Consider the following 26,416-nt stretch of genomic DNA (forward strand, 5'->3'; position numbering starts at 1 on the left):
CTACCGGGGGCTAAGAGACATGAGCCAAGGTACGCTTGCAAAATGCATCATGGTTCTATGCAATCGTGTTGATGATTGTGAAGATGAAAATGAGAGAAACATAGAACTTTGTGATGTTTTGCATAGGAAGAATGAGAAGATGAAATGTTCTCTTGCTAGGTTGAAATGTGGAATTGCTCATTGGAAGTCATGTGCTTTAAATCCTTGCAATTCTTGTGATAACTTGCTTAAAATGAATGATGAATTGAAGTGTTCTCTTGCTTGCTTGAAATCTGAGAATGACTTGTTGAAATCTAATGCCTCTCTTCCATGTAATTCATGTGTTGCTTTGAATAATGATCTTGATAAAGCTAGAGATGAAATGGATTTGTTGAGGTGCAATGCTTCTTTACCATGTGTTGCATGTGAGTCTTTGCTTGCTGAAATTAACGAACTAAAATTGACTCACACCACATGTGTAGATCAACTTGAGCATGCTAGGGCTGAAATTTATGCAATGAAGTCTATACCCTGTAGCATGTGCTCTTTGGTTCTTGATGATGATGTTTGCCTTACTTCTTGTGATAATCATGATATGGTACTTAATTTGAATGACGATGTTTGTTCATGCGGTCTTATTTGCACATCATGCATTGAATTGAAAAATGAAGTTTTGGCTTTGAAGCAAATGCGCGATGATATGAGCACCAAGTTGGTTGAGCACATTGACATGAGTGCCAACCTTTAGAAAGAAAATGAACTCTTGCGTACCACATATGCTAAGTGCATTGAAAAGGAGATGGATAATTTAAGAAATGCTCCATGTGGTACTTGTGATAGCCTTAAATATGAAAATGAGGTTTTGACCACAAGATGCAAGAGTCTTAGTGCTAAGTCTTTTGATTCTCATAATTTTTGTCACTCCGATGTTGGTGTTTCCAAAATCGCTTCTTCTCAATCGGAGTTGGCCTCTTGTGTTGAGTGTGAGTCTTTGGACGATATCACTTGTGCTAGTGCTTTGGATAGCTCTTCTATAGCTACTCCTAAGCTTGTTGCTTCTTTGAGTATTGCCCAAGACAATTCAAGTGGCAAAGGTGCTTCTCACTTTTTTGGAACTCATACTCCCAAACCGAAGTTCCATTGCACCTTTTGCAAGAAAGATGGGCATACCGTTGAGTTTTGCTTTTGCCGTGTCAAGCATGAGCGACGTGTGCGTGCCAAAGCTTTTAGGAAGCCATGTGGCCTTTCCCATGGCACGTGTGAACCTAATGTGGGCACCAAGTCAAATGGTGTTGTTGATGCTTCTTGCTCTAAGTCCCAAGGGACCACTCACTTGAATGAGAATGGTGATTCGTCCTCTCGGACCGTGCCTCTAAATAGGCCTTTGTACCATTGCTCTTATTGTGAGAAAGATGGGCATCAAGAGAGCTTTTGTTATCATTGTGCAAGACAAATGCGGTGAACTCGTGCTTATAGGCCTTTGGTTGTTCATAGCTCATCTCATGGCATGAGCACTTGTGAGCCTAGTAAGAAATCACATTTCATTGATGGGTTTTGTGTCTCCTTTTCTAGTGAGTTAGATCATGCTCGTGGACATGCTTCTAGTTCTTCTTATGTTGGTCCACGACATGATTCTCATGGTGCTTGTGTTGGTTCTTCTCTTAAGACCTCGGGGGATCATTGCCTTTTTTCTAGTGGCAGCACTTGTTCTTCTTCTCAAGTTGCTCCTTTGAGGCATGTTCCAAGGGTGTTCAAAATCATCATATTTGAACCGGCGTTTGCATCATGCTAACCCACATAATAAGTTGAGTGCATCTTTTACTCATGTAACTAAGTTTTGGATTCCCAAGTATCTTGGTAACCCTTTGGGACCCAAGACTCGATCTTCTTTGTCCCCTCATGTGTAGGTATGGGGATGCGGGTGGACAATATGAGCTCGAAAGGACTTGATCTTTTGCTTAAGGTGATCAAGACTTGATGGTTCTCCACACCGTTTCGATGTACACTTGTATAGTGAGTTTTTTCCTTTCGTGTATACTACTCACTTGTGGACTATTTTGCATGTCTTATGCTTATATCATGTTGTGAATATACCATGGTAGGCTAGCCACCTTTTCATATTAGCATGTGTGATCTTCATGTATAACTTGTCATGCTAGCTTTTTAATATATCTTGGTGGATGATCCACATGAACATCGTACCATGCTTTAGCTTAGTGTTTGTATTGGGTATGGCATATTGTTCATTTGGTATCATTTTAGCTTAGTATCTTTGTATAATCCTTTGCACCTTGTTGACATGTTTGCTTGCCTAATCTTTTATTCATATATGTAGAATCATGTTGCAATGCTTTAATTCCTCTCATTGGTATCATCATTGCATTGTGTGACATGAATTGAGCTTTATCTTGCTTTTGGGCTTCCCTTGTCTTTGGGTTGCATTTTCTCTTCTTTTTGATTGGAGTTAGAGCTTTTCTTTTGCCCCTTCTTTTTCTAGCTTTTCTTTGCTAGGTGTCTTTGGTTGAGGGGGAGTTTGGCTTCATTCGAGGTGGAATTTGGAACAATGACTTGCTTTGATTTTTGATATCCACTTTTGATATTTTAATTGGTGTCACATTTGATCTTTCAATTGGATTTTATTTTCTTCAAGTGATATCAATTTTTGATCCTTCAATTGGTATCTTTTCTATGATACTCAATTGGGGTCCTTGGCGGTTCTTCTTTTGCCATAGAGCTTTTCCTAGATTGGTTTGACCCCTCATGAGCTTTCTTGATTTGAGTCGAACCCCGTCTCTTTTAGCATCGCATTGCATTTGTACCATATTGCACCTTGTACACTTTGCACTAGATGAGCTTCTCCTATATATTCTTAGCATTTCCTTATGCTATTTGTGAGCTAGTGCATTGGTTGGTGATTATGTAGCAATGTGCAGCATATGCTCTTGATGATATTGTCATATAACCATGTTGAACTAAATGCTTTTGTGAATCAAATATTAATCTTGAATAATGAATTCTGAAATGCTTAGCACCCATGACTAGCTACCTGTTTATGCATTGCTCTTGCCTAAATGCTAGTTCCATGTTTAGCTTTTGCTTGGAATTCATATTCTTTTCAATTGAATCAAAGATCTATGTATCATTGCAAATGTTTAGCCTATGATGCATTTCTTTGGGAAGCATGGCTTCTTTATGTCGCAAAGGCACTTCATGTAACTTGTTTAATGTGAATGATGAAAAATGATGATAAAAAAAATTCAGTAATTGATCATGTTATTGTGCTTAATGTTGATATCCTTTCTTGCTTAATTGTTACATGTTGTCTACCAAAAGAAGTAGGCACATGGTTTCAACAAGCCTTAACATGACTTGTGATGCATATGTGGGTGTTTGCAATGATTTCTTGTTGAGATTGTATCTTCCTTTTATGAGCTTTGATGGCCTAGTTTACTTCTTGCTTAAGTGATTCATGACTACGTGCTTGCTCATGTGGTGATACTTTTATAAACTGCAAAACTTGACAAATTGCTTCATTTTTTTTGCTTATATCATAATATCCTCTTGATGGCGATGCAATTGCTCTTTATGATCTACCTGCTTGTGCATTATCTCACTTGTAGCCTTTATAAGTGCTTTGTGATATATTTGAGAAGTTTGGTATGTTGTATACCTCATGGCATGCATTTTGTGCTCCCATGCGTATCCTATGTTTGCATTTAAGGGGGAGTCTTGCATTTAATGGGGAGTTTTGCATTTGAGGGGGAGTATGCATTCTTTTGCTCTTGTGCATGCATTTCATTGTGACACATTTTCAGGGGGAGTGCATATGTTCAGGGGGAGCTTGTGAGTTTTGTCCTCTCTTTTGCTCTTTTGCTGGTTGTGTTGAGCTTTTACTTCTTCTTGAGGAATCGGCATTTGGTTTGAGCTTTTGATCGTCACATGATTGGTGTTGAGCCCATTCTGCCTCTTCTTGTGGGATCAAGTGTTTTCGATCTTCACATGATTGGTGTTGAGCCCTTTCTGCCTCTTCTTGAGGGATCATGTGTTCTTTGTCTTTGGGGACTGATACTTTACTAAGTTGATTTTGCCTTTGTGATGTTTCTCATGCCAAGTGACTTTAATATTTTCCTTTACATGGCTTTTGATCACTTGGACCAGAGTTTTGCCTAATTGATTTCACAACTTGGCTTTTACGACTCTTCTCATCTCAAGTGACTTTGATCTTGGCTTTTGATCACTTGGATGAGATTTTCGGCTTTTGCCTCTCAAACCATTTCTTGCGCTTGAATGTTGTCAACACACTCATCAAGGGGGAGATTGAGAAATCAAGTTGATATGAACCTTGATTTGAATGTGATGAGTGTTTGACAAATGTTGAAATGGCTTTGATGGCAGTTTGGGATTCATGTAGCTCTTATGTCTTTTGCTTGACTCTTCGGTTGTGTTAAGTCTTGTCTCTTCTTTGGGAACCGAGAGTTTTTTGTTTGGAGCTTGCATGATCCTTTCTCATACCAAGTTGCCTTGTGTTTGCTTTTACTTGGTGTTTGGGCACTTGAATGAGTTCTCTTTTGCTTTCAAATCATCTTTCGTCAATGCACTTATCAAGGGGGGGATTAAGAGACCAAGTTCACATGTGCCTTGGTCTATTTGTGCTGAGTGATTGACTAGACAATTTGAGGCTTTACCAGTAGAGTTCGTATTCCATATGCACTTGATTATACTAATGGCTAACTGGAGGTGTGAGTTGTGTGAGTTGTGTTGCGGTGTTTGTATAAAACATATCTTGTGTGTTGTGTCTCTTGGCTTATGATGTGCAGGTGTAGGATGCGACATGGCGATCGACGGCATGAGGTGAGGGTTAAGAGAAAGGTTCATACCGATGTACTAGGGCTGTGAAGGGAGGACACGAGTAGGCTTGGACTGGGGGACCCGAGAAGTCTGGGTGGAGTCATGGGCGAGCCACATGGTGCACGGAAGTGCAAGAGTACACGAACGGGATGGAGATGGCGTCGGTCGAGTCAAATGGGATGGAGGCGAGTCGAGTAGGTGTCTCGGGAGCCGGGAGCAAAATACTTGGAGGCATCAAAGGCTTGGTGGACGCCGGACACGCGTCAATATCGATGAGTCACGTCGTGTGCGACATGCAAGAGGGTTTGACTAGTTTGACCTCAAAACCGGGGTTGAATCACGCCATACGGGGTGTGCGAGAGGGTTTAACCAGTTTGACCTCAAAACCGGCGATGAGTCACGCATGTGGGGTGTGCAAGAGGGTTTGACTGGTTTGACCTTAAAACTGGGGGACTAGTCCGGTGCAGCTGGACGGCGTTGAGTCGGAGGATGCGTGGCACCATCGCGAAACTTGCGTTGAGGCGAAGCGAAGTCGTGAAGGCGTCGGGTCCGTCCGATGTATGAGAAAAAAGTTGGATGATTTTACCCCTGGAGGATATTTGAGTTGTGTGCTTCATGTCAGGTCATTCTGAACAGTTTTCGGATGCCTATATATATGATAGATGGCTGGTTGGGGTAGCCATCCTTTTGGTTGTTTTGGTGGTGGGCTTCTCATTTGTTTGTGAGAGCCTTTGGTAGAGTGAGAAAGGGAGAGAGGAGGGATCTTTGTGTTGATCTTTTTTCCATCGTAGCTTTGTTTGTGCTTAGGATTGGCTTGTAACCGGACATTATGAAGTAATCCAAGATCAATTTCGTGCCATCTTGTTCCATCCTGTTTGAATCTGAACTTTATCTTTTTCGGTATTTTCGGAGGTATTGTTGGGGATTTTTCGTTCTTTGCGATTGGCAGCGATTTGGGGTGTTTTTCTTGGAGCAAATCGGTGCTAGGACATGTGCAAGAATATCTAGGATGATCCCCTAGCAAATCCATGCATGAGCACCTCAAATTTTGAGATTTCCCGAAAATCCCCTTGTGTTCTTGGACAAATTTGCAAAATCGAGGGTGAAATCTTGATCTTCTTGGGAGGATCCTTTTTGCAAACATTCGCCACATGTATGTGCAGCTATGGCTATGATCTTGTTGGATTTGAACCCCATTTGACTCATTTTCATGTTTGAGTTCATGGAGTGTTCTTGAGCTCTTTGTGCCCTTCTACAAATCTTTTGAATCTGGTGACCAATTCTTCGGCTTTTTGAATTGAGCCTTTGGGAATAGCTTTGGAATGTTGTTGTGAGTCTATGGTTCAAATTTTGTGATTTTTGGAGGTCATGTGATTGAGTTTCGGATTTTCCAACTTCCTCACAAGGCTGTTTTTTGGACCTGCGGAATATTCTAGAAAATATTCCGAAAATTTTCGAAAATCCAGAATTCTCCGAAGGATTTTTTGAAAAATTCCAATTTTTTTGGAAAATTCCGTAGGTGCGGATTCTCCGAAGGTTTGTGCGGATTCTCCGGAAGTTGTGGAATTTTCCGAAGAGTTTTCCGAAGTTTTCCATACTTTTGTGTTGGTTTTCGAATTTTTTCTTTCGATAGTTGTTTGGGTTCTTTCTTGCTTGCACTAGTCTCAAATTAGGTTCCTAGCATCATTCCTAGGTCCATTAGCTCCTGCATAGCTAAGGGGACTTAATATCGCTAGAAGAGATGTTTGTGGATTGGTTTGGGACTTTAGCCGAGGTTCATTGAGGAAATTTGAATCGGCTACCATTCAACCCCCGCTGGTCGCCCGTCCCGGTCCTTCAACTGTGTTGTTGATCGGTCATGTTGCTTTAATATATAGGCGTGCCCCCAATGCCTTTGCTCATCGGCTCTTCATCTTTCACATTGTTACTGGTTGTGGAAGGCCTCCAATGCCTTTGTTTTGCTGGTGAGCTCATAGCTGATAGTATTGCAAAGATAAATGATCTACATAATCACCCTAGGGTTGCCCAGGGACTCCCAGTCACCGGCCTCGAAGATGTTGAAGCGACTAACATGGACGAAGATGACGACCTCGTTCCATCTCTGACAGGTGCGACCATGAATGCAATCAACATCCTGGGAGGATGGAAGAACGGCGAAGACAAGATTGGAGGAGTTGTCATTCGGCATCCTGAAATGGTGATGGCCCAGCTAAGCGCCTACGCAGACCGACTCAGTGTACCAAGGAGTGTGCTGGTGCTGCTCGGTGACATAAGCTACCACCACACGATCGATAACACCATTCCAGACACCAGGGTGGAGCAGCACAACCTGGTTGACGGTGAGTTCCAGATGCATAGGTGGGGCATCAATTTCGATGATCCTGAAATGCACATAGAAATTAGTGTGATCAAAGAGATGGGAAATGTCGAATGGGCATACAAATTGATACAGAGACTAGGGAGAGAGCACTGTACTTGCAATGAGAGGAATGCAGTAGGGTTTTCTTGCGCTAACAGGAGATGTAGAAGGATTTTCTTGCGCTTAAGGCTAGCTGAAGAATTGCTAGAGCAACCAAAGGAGACATGGAGGTCTGTCGCATCTATAACAAAATCACCGCTCCTTCACCGGCAAGCCTCCCAAAATAGTCGAATGCGTGGATGTGGAACGTGGACGGTTGCCACGTTAATCCTCAGGGAAAAATTAAAAGTTGTTACAATTTTTGAGGAAAAATATGTATTACTTGTAATAGGTCGGACTTTCCATGAATATATTTTGTACAAGACCGAACTTTGTCGATCATGTCTTACTGGAGTAGGGGAGACGTTTGTGATTCTTTGTGAGGTGGAGACGTACGATCCCTTGTCCGAAAAGTGAATAGGCTGGACTAACATTTTCGATCCTTTGTTGGAAAAAAGATGATTGGTTTGAATTTGGACAAGGTGAGCAAGGATTTCCTTCCTTTTGAGAGAGAGCCAAATAGGATCACATTATGGGGGTAGGCAAGGTGAGCAAGGATTTTCTTGCTGTTCGGAAAAAGATGATGATGAATGGGGGCGGGAAAGCCTCAAGCCGATCGGCCTGGGCACCTCCAAGCCAATCAGCTTGAGAGGTTTTTGTCTCCTCTAGTACTGCGCTTCGCGTGACGACCTTGTGGCAGCGGTGGATGATGTTTGCGTGGTGTTTCCTCTCTTCTCCAACTCCTTTTCCTTGTAATCCAGGAGGGGATATTTATCATCCTTCATAGAAGGCGGCTCTAGGTCGATGGTTGGTGGAAAAACCCTAGATATGTCGTGGACTTCACGCTGAAGAAACGGGAGCTCAACCAGGCCCTGGAATAGGCTAGGTTGATCGGCTTGTAGGGTCCTAGGCTGATCGTCCTAGGCCCTTTCTGGCCCTCCTGGTCCTCTCCTTCCTCATGTAGGCTTCCCTCGACGATCCATGTCGAAATATCCATTAAGCTCTTTATGAAAACCCCCTGATTATATCATATTTCCATTGAAAACACAATATGCTCCAAAATACAACACATATACAATAATGGGGTTATTTCAAGTGCCAAGTGGCGGGTTAGTACAAGAATATGCATGAAAACACTAGTTAAATAGCACTAAAAGTGTGCCAATAATGAGTGTCAACATGCCTCATCTTGTAGGCACACTGAACCCGACATGTGTTGACATGGCTCTCTATCCCTAGCAGAAGGGTTTTCTTGCGCTTGAGGCTGACTGGAGAAGAAGTGGAGGCACCACCGCACCTTCGCCGGCAAGCCTCCCAAAACAATCGGCACTAGACGATGTGACATTACACAACGTTGGAACATGGACGGTTGCCACGTTAGTCCTCGGGTACAAATTAGAATTCGTTACAAATTCTGCGAATACATTTTGCACAAGACCAAAGACGGTTGCGATTCTTGGTGAGGTAGAGATGTATGATCCGTTGTCAAACAAGTGAATAGGTCGGACTAAAATGTTTTATCCTTTACTTGTTATAATATTCATCCCATATTTACTCTGTCCCTAGCAGAAGGATTTCCTTGCTTTTGAGAGACAGCCAAGTAGGATCACATTATTTGTTAATATTAATCCCATATTCATTTTCAACCTCTCCAAAAATCAGTGCATCATTCCAACTACAAATCATATTAAATTCGATCCATCTTGGCCTCTCGGGGTTTGTGAGCAGGAGAACCACCCCTTGAGACTAGAAATTGGTTTCAAGTGCGAGGAACCAAGTCTACATGGGAACTAAGGAAGAGAAAAAGGGTGAGGGAGATGAAATAGAGCAAACCAAGCCGGAAAACAGGGGATTGATCTTCGTACTAGAAAACATGGGATTTCCCTAAAGATTCACAGAGCAGGAAAAAAGGGGATTGATCTTACAAACAAAAGAACACCCATGTTCCAATGATATCTAAAGTTACTAATTAATAGCATAGTAAAGATAAATGATCTAATTAATCTCCCTAGAGTTTCCCAGGCCCTCCCAGTTGCGGGTCTTGAAGAGGTTGAAGCGGGTCACACGGTGAAAGATGACGACCTCGTTCACCACTGCCATCTACGTCCATGACGCCAGTCAACATCCTGGGAGGATGGAATCACGGCGAAGACATGTAGGGAGGTGTCATTGTTCGCCAAGCAAATGTTATTATGGCCCAGCGAAGTGCCAATGCAGACTAATGTAGTGTACCAATGATCGTACTAGTGTTGCTCGGTGACATAAGCCGCCGCCACCCCCCGGTCGACCTCACCCTCCCGGAGATCAAGATGTTGCACCACGGGCATAGAGACGGTGGTGACCAGCATCGGAGGTGGAGCAGCCATGTCGATGATCCTAAAAAGCACATAGAAATTAATTTGATCAAAGAGGCCGGCTAAAGAAGAAGTGGAGGGCTATCACATTTATAACAAAACCACCGCTCCTTCACCTCCTAAAACAACCATCGCCAGAACATGGACAGTTGCCACGTTGATTTTGGGGTTAAAATAAGAATTCGTTACGATTCTTAGAAAGGTTAGACGGAAATTACATTATCGAAAAAGTGAATAGGCCAGACTAAAATGTTCTATCCTTTTTCAGGGAAAAGTGAAACCACTTGCCTGTATGAGTGTGGAGTTAGTCGAAAACATTTGAGCAGCACAGTGGTGGATAGCAACTGCCGCATAGCCCTTGGCATGTATTCAAAACCTTGAGGCTTGTCAATTTTTGCTCACCTATTATCTGTTGGCTCCACCATTACACGTGGCAATGAAAAAGTTTTGTTGTCCCTAAGTAGTAAAGCTTGCCTTGCCAGGTCTTGGCAAGCGAGGATATCGGGCAAGCTTGGGCAAGACAACCAAGTAGACCCAGAGTTTCATCCATGGTTTCATTGCAATGAGATTGGCAAAGGGACAATATATCATGAGCACAATGTTCAGAAACATAAGGTAACATAACCAAAGTGACACTTCCAAAATACATCATCAGTAAAATGTTTAGAATCATAAGGCAATCCTATGGTACTTTCACTCTAAGTACCATTAGCTACCAAAATATAAAAGCACCATCCCACCTCTGAACCATCTACGTAATTAGCCTTGCCACCAAGCATCAACCAACGGTTAGGGTTGAGAAAGGTCCATGAATACTTCACCACAGCTCTCAACTCGTGATCGCACTTGTTTTCAGAATGCCAACGGGTAGTGTCGCAGGAAGATGTCTCCGAACAATAGCGACCAACGGAAGAGGATGATGGAATACTCGGAATCTTCAAAAAAGTCATTGTAACTTGAAATCAAAGTTTAGTTTTGCACTTCATAAACTATAGCCTATCAACTTCTAACACCAATCAGAATGCAAACCTAAGGGTAGGACGAAATCAGAATCTACTGCCTTCAACCCAAATCCCCAATTCCAGAAAATCCCCTTCCTCCTGACAAAAGGGGAAAGTAACGGCACCAAATAGGGGACTGACCTGATCGTAGCTCCTACTCCTCCCTTCACTACTAGGATGTGCCATTCCCGTTGCCCGTTGCAGATCTACGCACCAACGCCTCTAGGCTCAAGTCTTTACCACATTCAATAGGAGCGTACCGGCGAGCCCCTTGCAGTGTACGTCGTTGCAGATATACCCGTTGCTTTAGCCTGCAACTGGAAAGTGGACCACACTTATTAGAACTGTAATATAAATATACTTCCTTTTTCAAAAACCATAAACTGCATCATGTCTCAGTGGTAGTACTAACTCATCAGAATCAAGGTCATAGGTTCGACCCCTGCCTCGGACACTCTTACCTTTTTATTTTTCTTTCTTTTTTATTTTAGACTGAGTTGTGGGACCCTATTAGATTTTATGACGAATCGGAACACCTTATTTGTCAAGTCATGCTTGCATCAGAATCCCTCTCGGTTTATGACCTTTTCGCACACCTTATTTTTCAACAAATGCTTACATGTGGGGCCATGGTTGGTTTATGACGTTTTTGTGGATCTTATATCATCACAAAACCACCATGTAACAGCGAGTGACGTTTTCTTTTTAGGTTGAGTGGCAACTTTTATGACGTTCCATAACCTTGTCACTAAATTTGCTCGGATGTAAAATTTTATGACGTTTTCAGCCAAAGACATTATAGATCTATGACGAGAACAAATATATCATAAAATTTTCATCATATACAAGAAGATTTCTTTTAGTGATGTGATCATGGTTGTGGGAAGGGGGGTTCTGAAGAAGTGGAAGTGATGTACGAGGAAAGTGACAACATGACAATTGACATAGAAATTGTTAACCTGAATCAGCTGGAGGGGGGACATGATGGTGTTGAGATCATCCAGAAAGGGGGTTTCACAAGCTCCGTAAATGAGGATGAGATAGATGACAAGGATGGCGTGGGATGGGAAGGGGCGTAGTAGGAATGGTGGAGGTCATGGCAGGAATGAATATGGAGGGGTGAGCTGCTGATGAGGACATGACATGCTTAGATACGACCATTAATGCTAAAGATAAGGTGAGGATAACTCTTGATTTGGTGGAGTATCAACACACTCGATCCAGCTTTCTTACTAGTAAGATCCGAACCCTGCAATCAAAGCACCACTTCTCCTTTGGTTATTATCAACCGTGCATAACCCGATTAACCTAGCCATAAAGGTTAATCCCTGCCTACGAATCGAAGAACACAAGCAAGAACAAGGTAGATGCAATCTGAATATTGCTAATAATATGGAGCACATGAGTTGAGGCCTCACAAACTGATAAAACAACGAAATTGTTCAAAGACAGATTAATCTAAGCAAAACCCAAGCGTCTAGGTAAGGGGTGGAGGCCAAGGGGATGGATGACCTAGGGCACCCTTGGGTCGTGCTCCTACTAGTGGGGGCACAGGCAAAGTGACCCTAGGCCGTCCCCATGAATTACGAGACCTGTAGCCTAGTAAAATGTGATGCAACATCTTGGTAGATTTTGTACGTCCACTTGTTTTGACGATTACCGTTGTTTCAGAAGGAAATTTGACTTGAGACCAAAGCCATTGGAAAGTATATCTTCTAATGTTTCCATTCATATGTAGAATGTCAAAAATGGACCCTAGAACCTTAGGTTGTTCTAGGGTTGGTAGGCTACCTAGAACGTCCTCAGATGCCGTAGAGGACGAAGTAAGAACAACAAGACAGGATTGGAAAAGGCAGGGAAAAGAGAAAAAGGAAAAGGATAAAAATAGTAGATGTATTTGTGTTTGATCTACTGGATTCTTCTCGATCAGCTGTGGCCCTTTATATTTATAGAGAGGGGAGGTCTTGGCCTAGTAAGAGTCGAAACACTTCCAAATTTCATATCAAAATACACCTCCTAACTTGAACTACACAGACAAGGTGTGGAACTTTCTGAAGCCATAACTTCCTCATCCGAACTATAAATCGGACATTCTATGTATGCATTTTGATCTACTCGATGAGAGCTACGTAATGGTAAAGTTCAATTTGCATTTTGAGCACTTCACCCAAACCGGTTTGGTACCAGTCTGACCAGGTCCGCCAATTTTGATCGTCACCACTATCACGGTACTTTGGCCAGAACACTTTGGCCAAAACAAAACATTAACATATCTGCCTGTCACGGTAACTTGCTACTTTGTTATTGCAAAAGGACGGAGGTATTGCAATAGCATATATTCTTATTGGTCCAAAATTGTTGCCTGTGACACATTTTCTGAAATTCTATAAAGCAATTTTATGATTTGTTAGAAATAGGAGGGTTTTATTAAATATTTATGTGTGGGCAATGGAGTCATCTGCATTTACCTTTTGCCCAACAAGCATCAACAGGCGCCATAAGTCTAGCTGGGCCCCGAGAGTCCACAATACTATTGCCGGCCCATTTTGCCCAGCAAGCATCAACAGGAGCAATAAGTCAGAAAAATTCTTGCAGTAATTTCAAGCTTCCACGAGAGTTGAACAGCAGGAGCAAGTTACCGCTGTCATGTGCACAATGCCATGCAATCAGCCAATCAGAAAGACAAAACAGAGTAATTGCAGCCGATCAGCATTCAGCAAGGAGTCGCATTACCACCATATGTACACATGGTTTTTCGCTTACTGCACTGCGCAGGATCGTTTTGCATAGCCTACCACTTGTTCAGTTAAGCCTAGAGAACGATGTTCACCAATGCATATTAACAAAATGGATCAGAAGATCCTAGCATCAGCATAATTCTCTAACGGTTTACCTTACAAAATTCCTGTCCACACAGATCAATTCACCTCAGTAACTGCTGAAGCCAAGGATTGCCAGCTGCATCTTTCTGCATGTCAACTTTCAGTTTGGCAGCCATCTCCATGGCCTTGCTCTGATCCATCTCATCTATAGGCAATGCTGCGAGTTCCTCCAGGAAAAGCTGAGCCCGAGCAGCCCCTCTGGTCACGTCATCTGGGCTAAATACCCTCTTGCGCTTTGACCCAACCTGCATGGGACAACACTTGCTAGGTTAGGAAGAGGTTCGAGTTTCAGCACAGTATGGGTAGGATACCCCATGCAAACCGAAGCTCCCATGAATTAAGCAGCCGATAGAAGTAATTATTTTACCCTATTTGCAGAAACAGCCATAGGAACTCCAAAAATTTAGTAATGCGAGAATTCTGACTCCTATGTTCGTTTCTTTATGCTAAGATCACTCACATAGGAAGAAGCAGGTCATTTTATTTGTTATCGAATCTATAGCATTTATTTTGAATTTTTTTTAGTTATTGATACCTATAGCATTTATTTTGAATTTCTTAGTTGTAGATACCTCGTCTATCGAATCATCAGAAAAGGTGGGTGTAGTAGAAAAGTCTTCTAACTCTGATGCTTTGCTTTTTGCAAGAGCAATAACAGCTTCTGGAAAATTAGCAAATTCTGCAACGTGAATACCAAAACTTTGGTCACATGCCCCAGGTTCAACCTACAACATAAATTGAAAAATATTGTAAGAAGAATATCTGTCGAGGCATCATTTCACACAACTAATGCTGACTTGCTTCTGTAAACTAAAAAAGGGAAGTTTAGATGTGGTTCAGAATTTCACATCATGAGATACCTTGTAGAGCATAGTTAACTTCCGACTTGATGGGTCTATGTGAGCACCCACGTGATAATTTGAAATTCCGATATCAGAAACTTGTTGATGCTCATCATCATTTCTCTGTGCTAATGCAGTTAATTCATGGAAATGGGTTGCAAACAAGGTAGGTGCTCGAGTCACTTCCACTAGATGCTCACAGATAGCCCATGCGAGACCTGATAAAAAATAATATATCAATCCCATAAGAATTAGAAGTTCCATTTTTCTGGAAGTCTGAGCATATTGCAGCATTAGGTAACCATAGCTGATTAACTAGTATCTCCATTGGAGTGTGAAAAGGGAAATCCTTGTAGAAATGGATACTTAATTTAGAAATGGTAATAGGTATGTTTCATCCAGTGATGTGTCTGATAACAAATAGATTTTGCATATTGATAATTACAGACAAAAATGGATGCAACAAACTTTGAGAGGACAGCTCAGGTTAACTCCATCCAAAATCAACCATAGCCGAGCATTGAGAGGAGCAATTAGCAAATACAATTTTTTGCCCACAAACGATTCTTTACGTTTAACTGTACAGGAGCTTCATTCCAAGCAAAGCTCCATTGATTGATGACTAAATTCAAAAAAAATTTCATCAGTGGGGGTCTCCCCCGCTGTATAGCTTTCAAACAAAAAGACTAAATTCAAATTTTCAGCACTTTTCATAACCAGAAAAAACGCCAACCATAAAAACATTCTTTGTTCTACGTTTTAATTCAAAATAATTTAAAAGGAATACAGAAATTTTACTTTCCCAAATCAGGCTGGTGGGACTGATTAACACCACTAACCAGTGCCTTCGGTAAATGTTACACTAACATCAAGCACAAGGAAGGGTACAAGGAAATACTAGTACTTTTTGTCTAAGACATGTTCTAACCAGTGGCGGAACCAGGGGGGTGCCAGCAGGGGCCAGGGCACCCCCTAACGTCTATAAATTTTTCGAGACCCCCCTTGTGCAGTTGATGACTCTACACATCCAAGTCGCCTATTCCCATTCGGCCAAGAGTACAAGCAGATACATATAGCCGCACAGAATGAATTAGACGACTTTAACTTCATCCATAGGCAAATTAGTCAACTTAGGTGAACCACACGACAGGAATCAGAGCTGCCGATTGAAGCAACAATGGACAGGAACGCTGGTCACTAGGATACTGCCAGAGCTACGCAAGACAGCTGTCACCTGACCCCGAGCCACGATTGCGCTGGTGCAATGCACACACGGCACGACCCCATGGCATAGCAGAAGGTTGATCGGCTACACAATAGGCAATTATAATCCCTAGTCTTCTTTCTGTTTGTTTTTTTTTTCTTGTTGCAGTTAGTGAATCAGCTACACAGGGAGAGGGTTTGTTTATTGATTCTTCTTTAAAGAGCATCAATTCTTTACTGGTGTTTTGATCCTGGTTTTTACAAAGAAAATGTTTGTTCATGTAAAATTTTATTGTATCTTATTAAAACGGAAAATCTTTTTTATCTTCTAAACCCTTAATAAACACATATGAAACGAAAGTTAAGCATATATATACAATTATTTTTATAGCTATTGGTGGTCTACATTGTGAAATATTGATCGAGTTTGTCTGCCCCCCCCCCCCCCCCCCTCATAATAATTTCCTGGTTCCACCACTGGTTCTAAGAAAATACTAAGTGTAAAATATACAATGCTAGTACAACAACCTTATAAGTATGTGGATTGCCTGCTTCAAATCTATTACTAACATCAGGAGCAGACACAGGCCCTCAAAAATTTGAAAGTAAAAGTCGATATAGCTTAGAAATAATGCAGATGAAACTTTGCGCATGCAAAAAAGAAACAAAACCAAAGATGATTATCAAACTTGAAAGAGAAAAACATGAAAGGTTTACAACACTGACCAAATCCATCATATGTGGAAGTTCCACGTCCCAGCTCATCAATAATTATAAGAGACTTATCAGAGGCGCCTTTCAGGATGGATGCTGTTTCAAGCATCTCTTGCATAAAGGTTGATACACCATGAAGCTGTCAAAAAATGTAAAAATAACAGTTTGCAACATTATATTTTGCAGAAGTATATAAATTTTAACGCTTGCTCAAAAGTATTCCTATAAGAACAGACCCTGCCATTATTATCCATTTAATTTAAATAAAAAAGAAATTTTACACAAATGGCATATAAGGATTTGTATATGCTCTAATGTGCCAGGTGAATATTCACATTTTAATTAGGATCAAGAGATTTAGAGGAAGAAAGTATTGAGAATCCCTTCCATCACTAGCCCTTATACGCTAGGGATATTCGTACGAAACATGATGACTACGAATTGATAGTTGCAGACGACTGTAGATAAGGTTGTGGCTTCAGCTCCTTGGCTAAGAAAAATAATTTGTACAATTTTTAGTCTTCAGAAAAAATAAACTTGATTGATAAGCAAAGGTGCTACTCTTCTAGTTTATGTTATCATGTTTCCTGCTCATGTGCATCTTTGATTTGCTACATTTGTATGACTATGAGTAGCTAAGGCAAGAGAATATAATGTAAAGCTGTACAGTATGAGAAATTGCAAGTTGCAACAGAAGTTTAAATAAGAACCAAAAGCATTTCCAATATAGAAATTAAAATAACAAAATATTTTGACAACAAAACCAGCTTACTTGACAATCACCAGCACCAACACGAGCAAAAATACAATCTCTCACACTAACACTTGCTTCATTGCAAGGAACAAATGAACCAACTTGTGCCATCAGGACGTTTACACCAACCTGGTTCCATATGAAAAGTAATGAAGCAGTAAAAGGTATTATTAGTTTCTTCAAATTATATATTTGAAACAACATAAATTAGATTTCAGTAGCCCACGTCCAAGAAAGAAGATCGAGGAGCTATGAGAAATTGAAGGAAATTCAAATTATATGTTTGAACATGCCCAAATGTACTCCAGCAGAATCAAACTGGTTTGTGTTTGATTAACCAAAATGCACAGATCAAGGAGTTACAGAATAATGCTCACACTTTTTAATTTATTGTATTCTTAGGATAACAGATCTGGTTTAGCATCGATTCTTCAAAAAGTGCTAATCAAGAGGAGTCACAGACACAGGCTCACATAACAAAATTTGTACCAACAGCATTTTAAATAGCTGAGGTCCTAGCGAAACCCTTCTTTAGCAGTTATGAAGAATTTAAGTTCTGGGCAATCCATCTCCTACAAGAAGCTGTGACAAGTTCTTGGATCAAATATGTATGAGTAGAACTACTCAATAAGTCACCTCACATGGCTATCCTAAAACAGGAACACGGATGGCATAAGGCGTGAAGCACACCAGCACATTGTTATTGTGTTGCATTGTAATGCATCCGTCATGCATGTAGGGTGGACGTGGTAAAATAATCATCACTAACAGTTGGTAGCTCAATAAATATGGTTATAAGAATGGAACAACACATCAAGATGTGGATGCATGTATCAATAAATTATGTATCTATACATTAAAGTGCACAAATGTTTTGTGCACCTTGTTTTAGTGGAAACAGAACTAAATGCTCTACTAAAATTAGTAAATAACTATATGTAAATTTTGCACAACTGACAAGAAATGCTAAATTATTCACTCTTATTCATGCATGATTGGTCATAGTAACCCTTCTCAATTACTAGGCTTTATAAATAAATGTGCCTAAACTGGCTTATCATCTCACATGATCCCCATTCTCTGCCAATATAATGTAATGCATATTCACAGAGATGAAGGTGTCTACATAATTATTTTCATAGAAAGAATTACGGTAATTAGATTATTATAACAGTAGAGACCAATAATCCAAGAACTTATTCGCCTGCCGTTTTTTCCCTCCTGAAGAATGTTGGTCTGCTATTTAAATTGTAAACATAGATTGAATAATGTTGTGAAATTAAATAGCATTTTAGAGTATTCTGGTGCCGACCACTCCTATGAACCAGTACATAATGCAACAAGTACCGTCCTTGTTATATTAACATCCACAATGAAAGATATTTTTCATATTATCCTTATGTTTGTAAATGTATGATGTTTTGGATATCGACAGTCACCAATGTGCAAATTTGACCATGACTTCTTACACAAATATGATAAAAAAGATTTATAAAAATTACTATATCATGAAAGTATCTTACACACAGATTCAGTGACACTATTTTCAAATGATCAATACAGATAGCTTTACTCAAAATCAACGGCCAGAGCTAGAGAAGTTTGATTGCACGCATTCTAAAACGCCATACATTTATGAACAGAGCTAGTATCATGCAGTACTGGACAGGCCATGTTTCCTATACATGAATCCATAACATTTATCAATAAATTCCTTGAATGGGTCGTCATGAATTTTATCATGGAACTACAAATCTAACCTGTCTTATAAACGTGGATTTTCCTCCCATGTTTGGCCCAGTGATGATCTGAAACCAACTTTTCCCTCTTACCTGTTTAAAGCAATTGAAGCATCACTAATTTCACTGACCAAGTGCTGTTATCGCATATATCATATCACACGATACATACCAGAGTGCAATCATTGGGTATAAAGTTAACGCCATCTTGTGCTTCCAGACAAGGATGTCTGCTACCTTGTAGAATAATATCTCCTTCATCCTGTATTATGTTCTCAAGATTAGATCTGCATTTGAAACTTCTCCTTTTCACAGGGTTTTAGAAAGTGTTTCTTACCGATGCTGTAATGTCTGGCCTTACATAAGGAACTGGGCAACTAGTTGCCAAATCAGCAAAACTTTGTAAAACATCCAACTCTGACAGAACCGCAGCAAAATTTTCAAATACCTGCACCAAGAATTGAAATTTATCACAATCATGTAGAAAGAAAAAATTCTGAAGGTAATAGAATTTATAGTGTACCTCTGAGAAGGTGCCTGAAACCCTCACTACATCATCAACAACCTTTTTCTGACAACTTGTGTACTCACTAAGCAGTGCCTGGTATTGATCACCTAGCTTTTTCAGCTTCGGACTAGTGAACTTCACACCATCTTTACGAGTTTCTATGATTATGTAGTTGCTAGTGAGTTTCTTCCTGACTTTCTGCTCCTCTTTCTTTGAGATTCTGAACACATGTCCAAATGGTCCTTTTTCTAGCTTCAGATGCTTATCAACAGAAAGATCCAGATCACTAGCTGTATGAATGTGCACATTATTTATGTGATCTTCAACAACAGAAAGCTCATCCTTCAGCACAGCTAAGTCAGAAGAATATAATGGAGATATTCTGTACTCTCCATTGTCCAGCTGATCAAGGTCAATAGCTGTCTCAACAAGAGAAGCAAACCTACCAAATCGATTCTCTGTCATCCATTCTTCCAATGGGTCAAGAAACTTTGTCTTTATCAATGTGGAAAATTGGCCATTGTATTGCTGAAGAACACCCTTGACGTATGAGATTCTGGAACAAGACTGCAAACCAATGAGCAAAAGGGTTAAAAAATTGTGGTAAAAGGAATGATCTTAGAAGGTGTTGCCCTTGCTTAAGAAAGGTTCCTGCAAGGCTATGCGCAAATACAGAGCAACAAGTACTACAAAGGTTCAGTGCACTCCTTTCATTACATATTAATAGCCTTATACTAACAGCTAATAAACCAATATTACTCAATATTACTGTATTAAATTTATTTCCTAATACATTTTCAGCCAAACAATCATCTTTGCATGCCATTAACAGAAGTAACAGTAGGTTGAAGCAAAAACCTGGTAAAGCTTAACAACAGGCTGCAGATTAGCTGATTTCTTTCGGAGAGAATGTGTTAGACGATCAATATCTGATATCCTTTTAAGTTGTTGCCTGAGTCCCTGACGAAGCTCTGGATCTTCTACGATAGCCTGAACCATATCTAATCTGTTATTGATTTCATTTATATCTAATAGAGGTTGTTTCAGCCATCTGTTAAGCAATCTCTTTCCCATCCCAACAGTACAGGTTCTGTTCATCAAACCAAACAAACTGAAGTTCTTGTTCATATCAGTTTTCCCTTCTGTGATGTTTAATGCTCGCACCGCAGCAGAATCAAGTCTCATGTAGCAGTTCAGATTGTACTTCTCAATTGTGTAACTTCCATAGTTAGTATCATCTGCTAGCAACTCGGCATAAGATAACAGAGCTCCAAGGGCACCAAGAGCATAGTCAAACTGAGATAGCAGGTCACGAACAGGTTCAACAGAACCCCTGATTATTCTACCAAGATCTTGTGCAAGATCCCTGGATTTGAAGTCAACCTTCTTTTTTTCAGTCAATAGAACATTACAATTACTAATGGCATCTTGAAGGGGGTTCAAATCAATGGATTTTTCACAATCCGCTGGGAGAAGACACTCCTTGCAACCTAATGCAACAAGTGCTGATTCAACATTTGTGAATCGGCTATCTTCAGGGAACTCAGCTAACCCAAGCTTCCTGTTGGTCATATCCAGAAAACTAAGCCCTACATACAGCTGACCTTCCCGGAAAACTGGAAACAAAGCAACAATGACTGGTGAATCTTGCATGTCGTTATTTGCAAACAGAATGTCTTCAAAACTACCAATATTTCCAGGTGTTCCAGACTTTGTTAACCTCCAACTCGACCCACTTCCCTCATAGAGCTCCAATGTACGGTCAGTCCGCTCCAATAAAATGTTGCGGGCAATGGTCTCAAACATAGCCTTGCTCACACTAGCACTTGAGATTCCATCAGAGCTGCTACCTAATTGACGCAAGGCTGACATTGTGTGGTAGTACGTCCTTGCAATAAACGTGGCATTCTCACCATGAGCAGTGTAATAATCCTGAACCACATTTAAGCACTAGTTATAGCATGCCATTTTACAGTGGAAGGTTAGTGCACATAGGGATCAAATTCCCAAAGATAAAACAGCTAAATTTAACTCTGCCCGAACACGGTATCCCTTAACAGTTCTGATTGCTGAAGTATGAAGATAGCTTTGGCGTGCAAACAGAATGCAGGAAAAAAGGTCGATAGTAGAAAACAAGTCTGGATTTATATTTGCATGTTTTCACGAACTTACTGTTACTAAACATTTTGGCCCCTTCTGAGGAAATATTTCTCAAGTGTTAACCATTGCTTTAAATGCACTTTCAAACAGGACAAAAATCATATTGGACACTGGAATATGTAAGTATGTAAGCCAAAGTATGCTGCATTGCTTCCAAATGTCAAATACCTCCCTATTTAGCAACCTCATCATTACTGGATTTAAGTTATTTACGACTTTTAAACATATATGAGTGGAACTGACATACTAGGACTAAATCCCTAAATTATGGCTGAGACCAATTCATATGATACATGGACTGTCAAGAAAATTTAGTTGACAAAGTAACATTATCATCGTTATGTAATGGTTCATCTGCAATCTATGTGTTCACTTACCAGGTGAATAAAAAGCACAATAGCCCATATTTCCTAACAGTAATGAACACTACCAGAGCTATTTCCCCCATTTCTCTAGCACATCGTATTGCTCATGAAAAACAAAACGGTTCACATCGCCATGTATTGGAAAGTATGGCACCATCAACTCGAAGCACTTACCCTGCGATCGAAGAGACGAACGGCGCGGGGGTCCTGCCAGACCAAAAGTAGAATAAATAAGAAAGGGGAAATAAACAAATCATGCAACAGAAAATATCCCAAAATAGTCGCCCAAAACTAGGAAAAAGGAGAAATCGAGAGAGGCGCACCTGCGGCAGCCTCTTGAAGAAGGAGATGAAACCCTGTGCTTGCCTCGCATCTGTCCAGCCACAACAGAATAAGGCGAAAACAGAGTGAGTGACCCGACGAATCGAACAGGAAAAGGGGGCCGCGCGCGCGGGCGAACGGACGGACGGACCTAGCTTGAGCTCCGGGAGGTTGCCGCCCTCCGGCGTGAAGTCGTCTCCATCCATCGCCAAGCTGTCGTATCCCTCACCCAGAGCGCAGAGGCTGTAGTGGTGGTGGTGGTGGTGGCGGCGGCAGCGTTGCGGGGTGCCGAGTGCGAGCGATGTGCTCGAAGAAATGCGCGCGTGGGCGGCGGGAAAAGGTGGGTTTTCGCGGGAGACGAGGGGGAAGGCGCGCGCGTGGTGGTGGCCTGGTGGGGACTCCCGCGGCGAGAGAGGGAGGTTTTGAGGGGGGCGAAGCGGCGGGCGGCGGGCGTGCAGAGGTGCGGAAATCGGGGAATGTTGCTCCCGAGGTTGTAGAGGAGCTTGCAGCAGGTTTTCAACAGGTTATCCCATGCTATCACTTCGTACTTCCATTGCTACGCAATTTTTTTAAAAAATATTTTTTATCTTTTAAACATCTAAAGGTGCGACTTTGGTCCCTTATATTTTAATTAGGACAAACCAATTGAAAAATCGACGGTACATCGCTCAATCATGGTAGAAACTATCCTAACCATTCATCTATTTCGTTTCTCGGGTGATATTATCTCTTAGTACATGTATTTTTCTTATATTTTATTTTTCCCTCAAAAGTGTTTGTACGGGTGTCATGAATCTTACCTGCCCAATGTGACATAAAATCACAGGAGAGAACATAGAAGAGCCAATTCCTTGTATGCCACTAACTAAATTTTATAGCGTTTCCTTATGTGTCATCAAAATTCTACAGTTCCCTGTGTGCCAATGGATAAAACTTCACATCCCTCCTATGTCATTTCTGTTAGTTGGCTGTTAGGAGAGTGTTAAGTGGCAAGCAGAACGACAATTTTGCCCTTCTAGAATGAAAAAATAGTTGATGTTCTTAAACGCATGTATACTTTTTGTTACATAGAATGTACAGTACCAGTGAACCAGGAACATCATCGACATTTGAGATCGTATAAAAATTGGAAAAATTCTGATATAACGTAAACCAGTTCTTTTACTTCATGTTGTTAGCATGGGTGCCACCACTTGCAAGCAACGAAAGGATGAGGCTCCGCACGGCGCACGCCCTCCGTGCATGGCAGACACTGCTAGTCTCCTTTATTCCCTTTCACGCACAATGTTGAAATCTGATACTTAGAACGGCAAAATTGTCGTTCCGCGTACCACTTAATCCTCTCCTGACAGCCAACAAACGGAAATGGCATAAGAGGATGTGAAATTTATCTAATAGCACACAGAGAAATTGAAGAATTTCGATGGCACACAAGGAAACACTATAAATTTTAGTGGCATACAACGAATTGGCTCAAGATAGAATAGTCCAAGTATCAGGTACTAAATTTTTTAGGAGGTCACATCGGATGTTCGGACGCTAATTAGGAGGACTAAACATGAGATAATTATCAAACTAACTGCAGAACCCCTATACTAATTCGCGAGACGAATCTATTAAGCCTAATTAATCCATCATTAGCAAATGGTTACTGTAGCACCACATTGTCGAATCATGGACTAATTAGGCTTAATAGATTCGTCTCGCGAATTAGACTCCATCTGTGCAATTAGTTTTGTAATTAGACTATATTTAATACTCCTAATTAGTATCCAAACATCCGATGTGACAGGTACTAAAGTTTAGGTGGGAGTATCCAAACACCCCCTTAGTCCCGGTTGGAAGGGTGGAAATCTCTCAAAAAACTATCCAGGATAAAGCAATCGAGACAAAAGGGGGTGTCTTTTATCCCGGGTCCCTCAACTGGGACTAAATATCAGCCGGGGCTAAATGGGCTACCACGCCAGGTGCTGTACAGGCCCCCTTTTATCCCGGTTAGTAATTGTCGGGCATGCACTCAGGCTCACGAGTAGACCTTGAACGGACTACTAAGGGACGTACTCGGACATGATCAAGACAAGGGGATAGGCGTATGTCGGGCATACACCCCAGTTCCACGAGTAGGCCTTGGACGGCCCACCAAGGGACGTACTCGGACAAGGTCAGAACAAGGATGGGCGTATCCTTCTCGGACTAGTCTTGTATGTTTATGAAAAACTACTCGGGCCAAATACCGAGTAGAACTCTGTAATAGTACCCGACTAGGACTCAGACTTGTAACCCTACCCTCCCGCGTATATAAGGCCGGGCAGGGACCCCCCTCAAGACATCGACTCAAGACATCTATCTTTCTCACGATTAATACAAACCAATACACAGGACGTAGGATATTACGCGATCTAGCGGCCCGAACATGTGTAAATCGTGTTCCTTGCGTCACCATTGATTCCTTGATTCTCGACAACCCTTACCGCACAAAAGACCACCTAGGGTACCCCCTAAGCGGGTTGCCGGTCTAAAACACCGACAGCTGGCGCACTAGGTAGGGGAGCTCGTTGAGTTTCTCAGCACGAGCTCAATGGCAACAGTCGTCATCAAGCCTGTTTTCATCATCGAAGCAGGCGTGACGTTCGTTTTTGGATCCTGGCTCTGTGTCGCCGACGGTGCCGGATCGTTTCGACGCTAGATCATCAACATCCAGGAGAAGAAATTAGAAGATCCAATCAGGAAAAATCAAATTTTCAAAATCAACAACCTCAAGTTCGACTACGCGTCGGACTCGACTTCAGTTCGGACTAGTCGGTCCCAGCCACTCCCCAAATCGACTTCGACTCCAAAATGGTTTCCACATGGACTCCGCAATGTAGCCGAAGTCTACCAAAGTTCCTTTACTCGAACCCTACTCGAACACGGGAACGGTGAAGACAGTGACTCCGACTCGGTCTATCTCCCAGAGATCCCACTGACAGGACCAGCCCAGGGACTGGTAATAACTTCGACATCGCAAGGCAGATTCGTACACTGGCCGGGATTGAGACCATCTCTCTTCGCCCACGACTATGAATCACGCCTTGTCGCTCACATAGACAACCTCCCATATTAGGAAGGCGTCCCACTCATTTCAAGCCGTGAGGAAAGTTCCACAGAAATTGCAACATCAAGTTCCGGAAGCTATTACCCAGACAGAGAGGTTTTTGTTATCACTCAAAATAACAACCCGGGTACTAGCCAGAATAGAACACCTAGGCGATTGGCACAACTCGACAACGTCTCAGAAGATGAGTCAACAGCTAACGCCCCACAAGACAAAACTTCTGATCAAAGGAATCAAAGAAGGATACGCAACGCTACTCAAGCTGAGCGACGGTAGACGCTGGCTACAAATATTCCCATCACAAACCTCGAAAGAGCATTTGATGCAGTACAGGCTCAAGAACATACCACCCCACTCGCAGCAATCGCTTCTATCAATCTTTTAACAACGTTAATACCTCGAGACAGGGACAATGAAGCCATAGCTCAGCTCGTACAGCGCGGCAACGGACTAATCGCACAACTCGCAGAACAAGCTTACAAGCTACTCGACAAAGGATCGCCGATCCCATCTGTTCCCCGCATCGCAGCTCATCAAGAAGGCAGTAGAGGTGCTACAGCCAACAACAATGATGCTCAGAGAAACGACAATGAAGTCATCAACCAACCTCGGCAACACAGCCAAGGTCCGAGTAAACACAATGCCCCAATACGCCAAAAGGACGTTAGAGAAGTCAGCTGCACTAACTCCTTGAAGAGTCCCCACCCTACTCGGAAAAACCACGAAGTATCAAAATTCAGCGATTTACGAGAAATATTCAACAGTCGGCGTGAGCGAGAAGTCGACAACTTCAACCACTTTCCCGCTTTCACAAATCAGTAATGAGGACAAGACTACCCGGGAAGTTCAAACCAATAGGAATCACCAAGTATGATGGCAAGCAAGACCCCATTCAATGGCTATGATGCTACTCACTAGCAGTCCAAGCAGCTGGGGGTAATAACGACACCAAAGTTATCCACTTTCCGATATGCATGGAACCCGCACCACTGACATGGCTCAAGTCCTTCAAACCCAAGTCAATCGACTCTTGGGTAGATTTGACAAAGGCTTTCACCAACAACTATGCCGGCTCCATGGCTAGACCAGGCAACAAGATCGACTTGAGTCAAATTAAGCAAAAAGAAGGTGAAACACTACGCGACTACCTACGACGATTCTTTGAAAAGAAGGCTACTATAGTTGACATCTCAG

At 41.7% G+C, this 26,416-nt stretch overlaps 1 protein-coding gene across 1 annotated transcript; it reads right to left on the reverse strand.

The window, feature by feature from the left end:
• Positions 1-13,336: 13,336 nt before the first annotated feature.
• On the reverse strand, positions 13,337-22,625 carry LOC117849597 (DNA mismatch repair protein MSH2). The gene is made up of 13 exons (XM_034731202.2): positions 22,280-22,625; positions 22,131-22,180; positions 21,982-22,014; positions 20,141-21,214; positions 19,298-19,849; positions 19,112-19,222; positions 18,947-19,036; positions 18,796-18,867; positions 17,054-17,164; positions 16,294-16,420; positions 14,383-14,582; positions 14,095-14,247; positions 13,337-13,767 (listed from the first exon to the last, which is right to left on the reverse strand). The coding sequence occupies exons 1-13, from the start codon at positions 22,332-22,334 to the stop codon at positions 13,564-13,566; spliced, it is 2,832 nt and encodes a 943-aa protein (XP_034587093.1). The 5' UTR covers positions 22,335-22,625; the 3' UTR covers positions 13,337-13,563.
• Between the last annotated feature and the right edge of the window lie 3,791 nt (positions 22,626-26,416).

Source organism: Setaria viridis, chromosome 3 (assembly GCF_005286985.2).
Source record: "Setaria viridis chromosome 3, Setaria_viridis_v4.0, whole genome shotgun sequence".
NCBI lineage: Eukaryota > Viridiplantae > Streptophyta > Magnoliopsida > Poales > Poaceae > Setaria > Setaria viridis.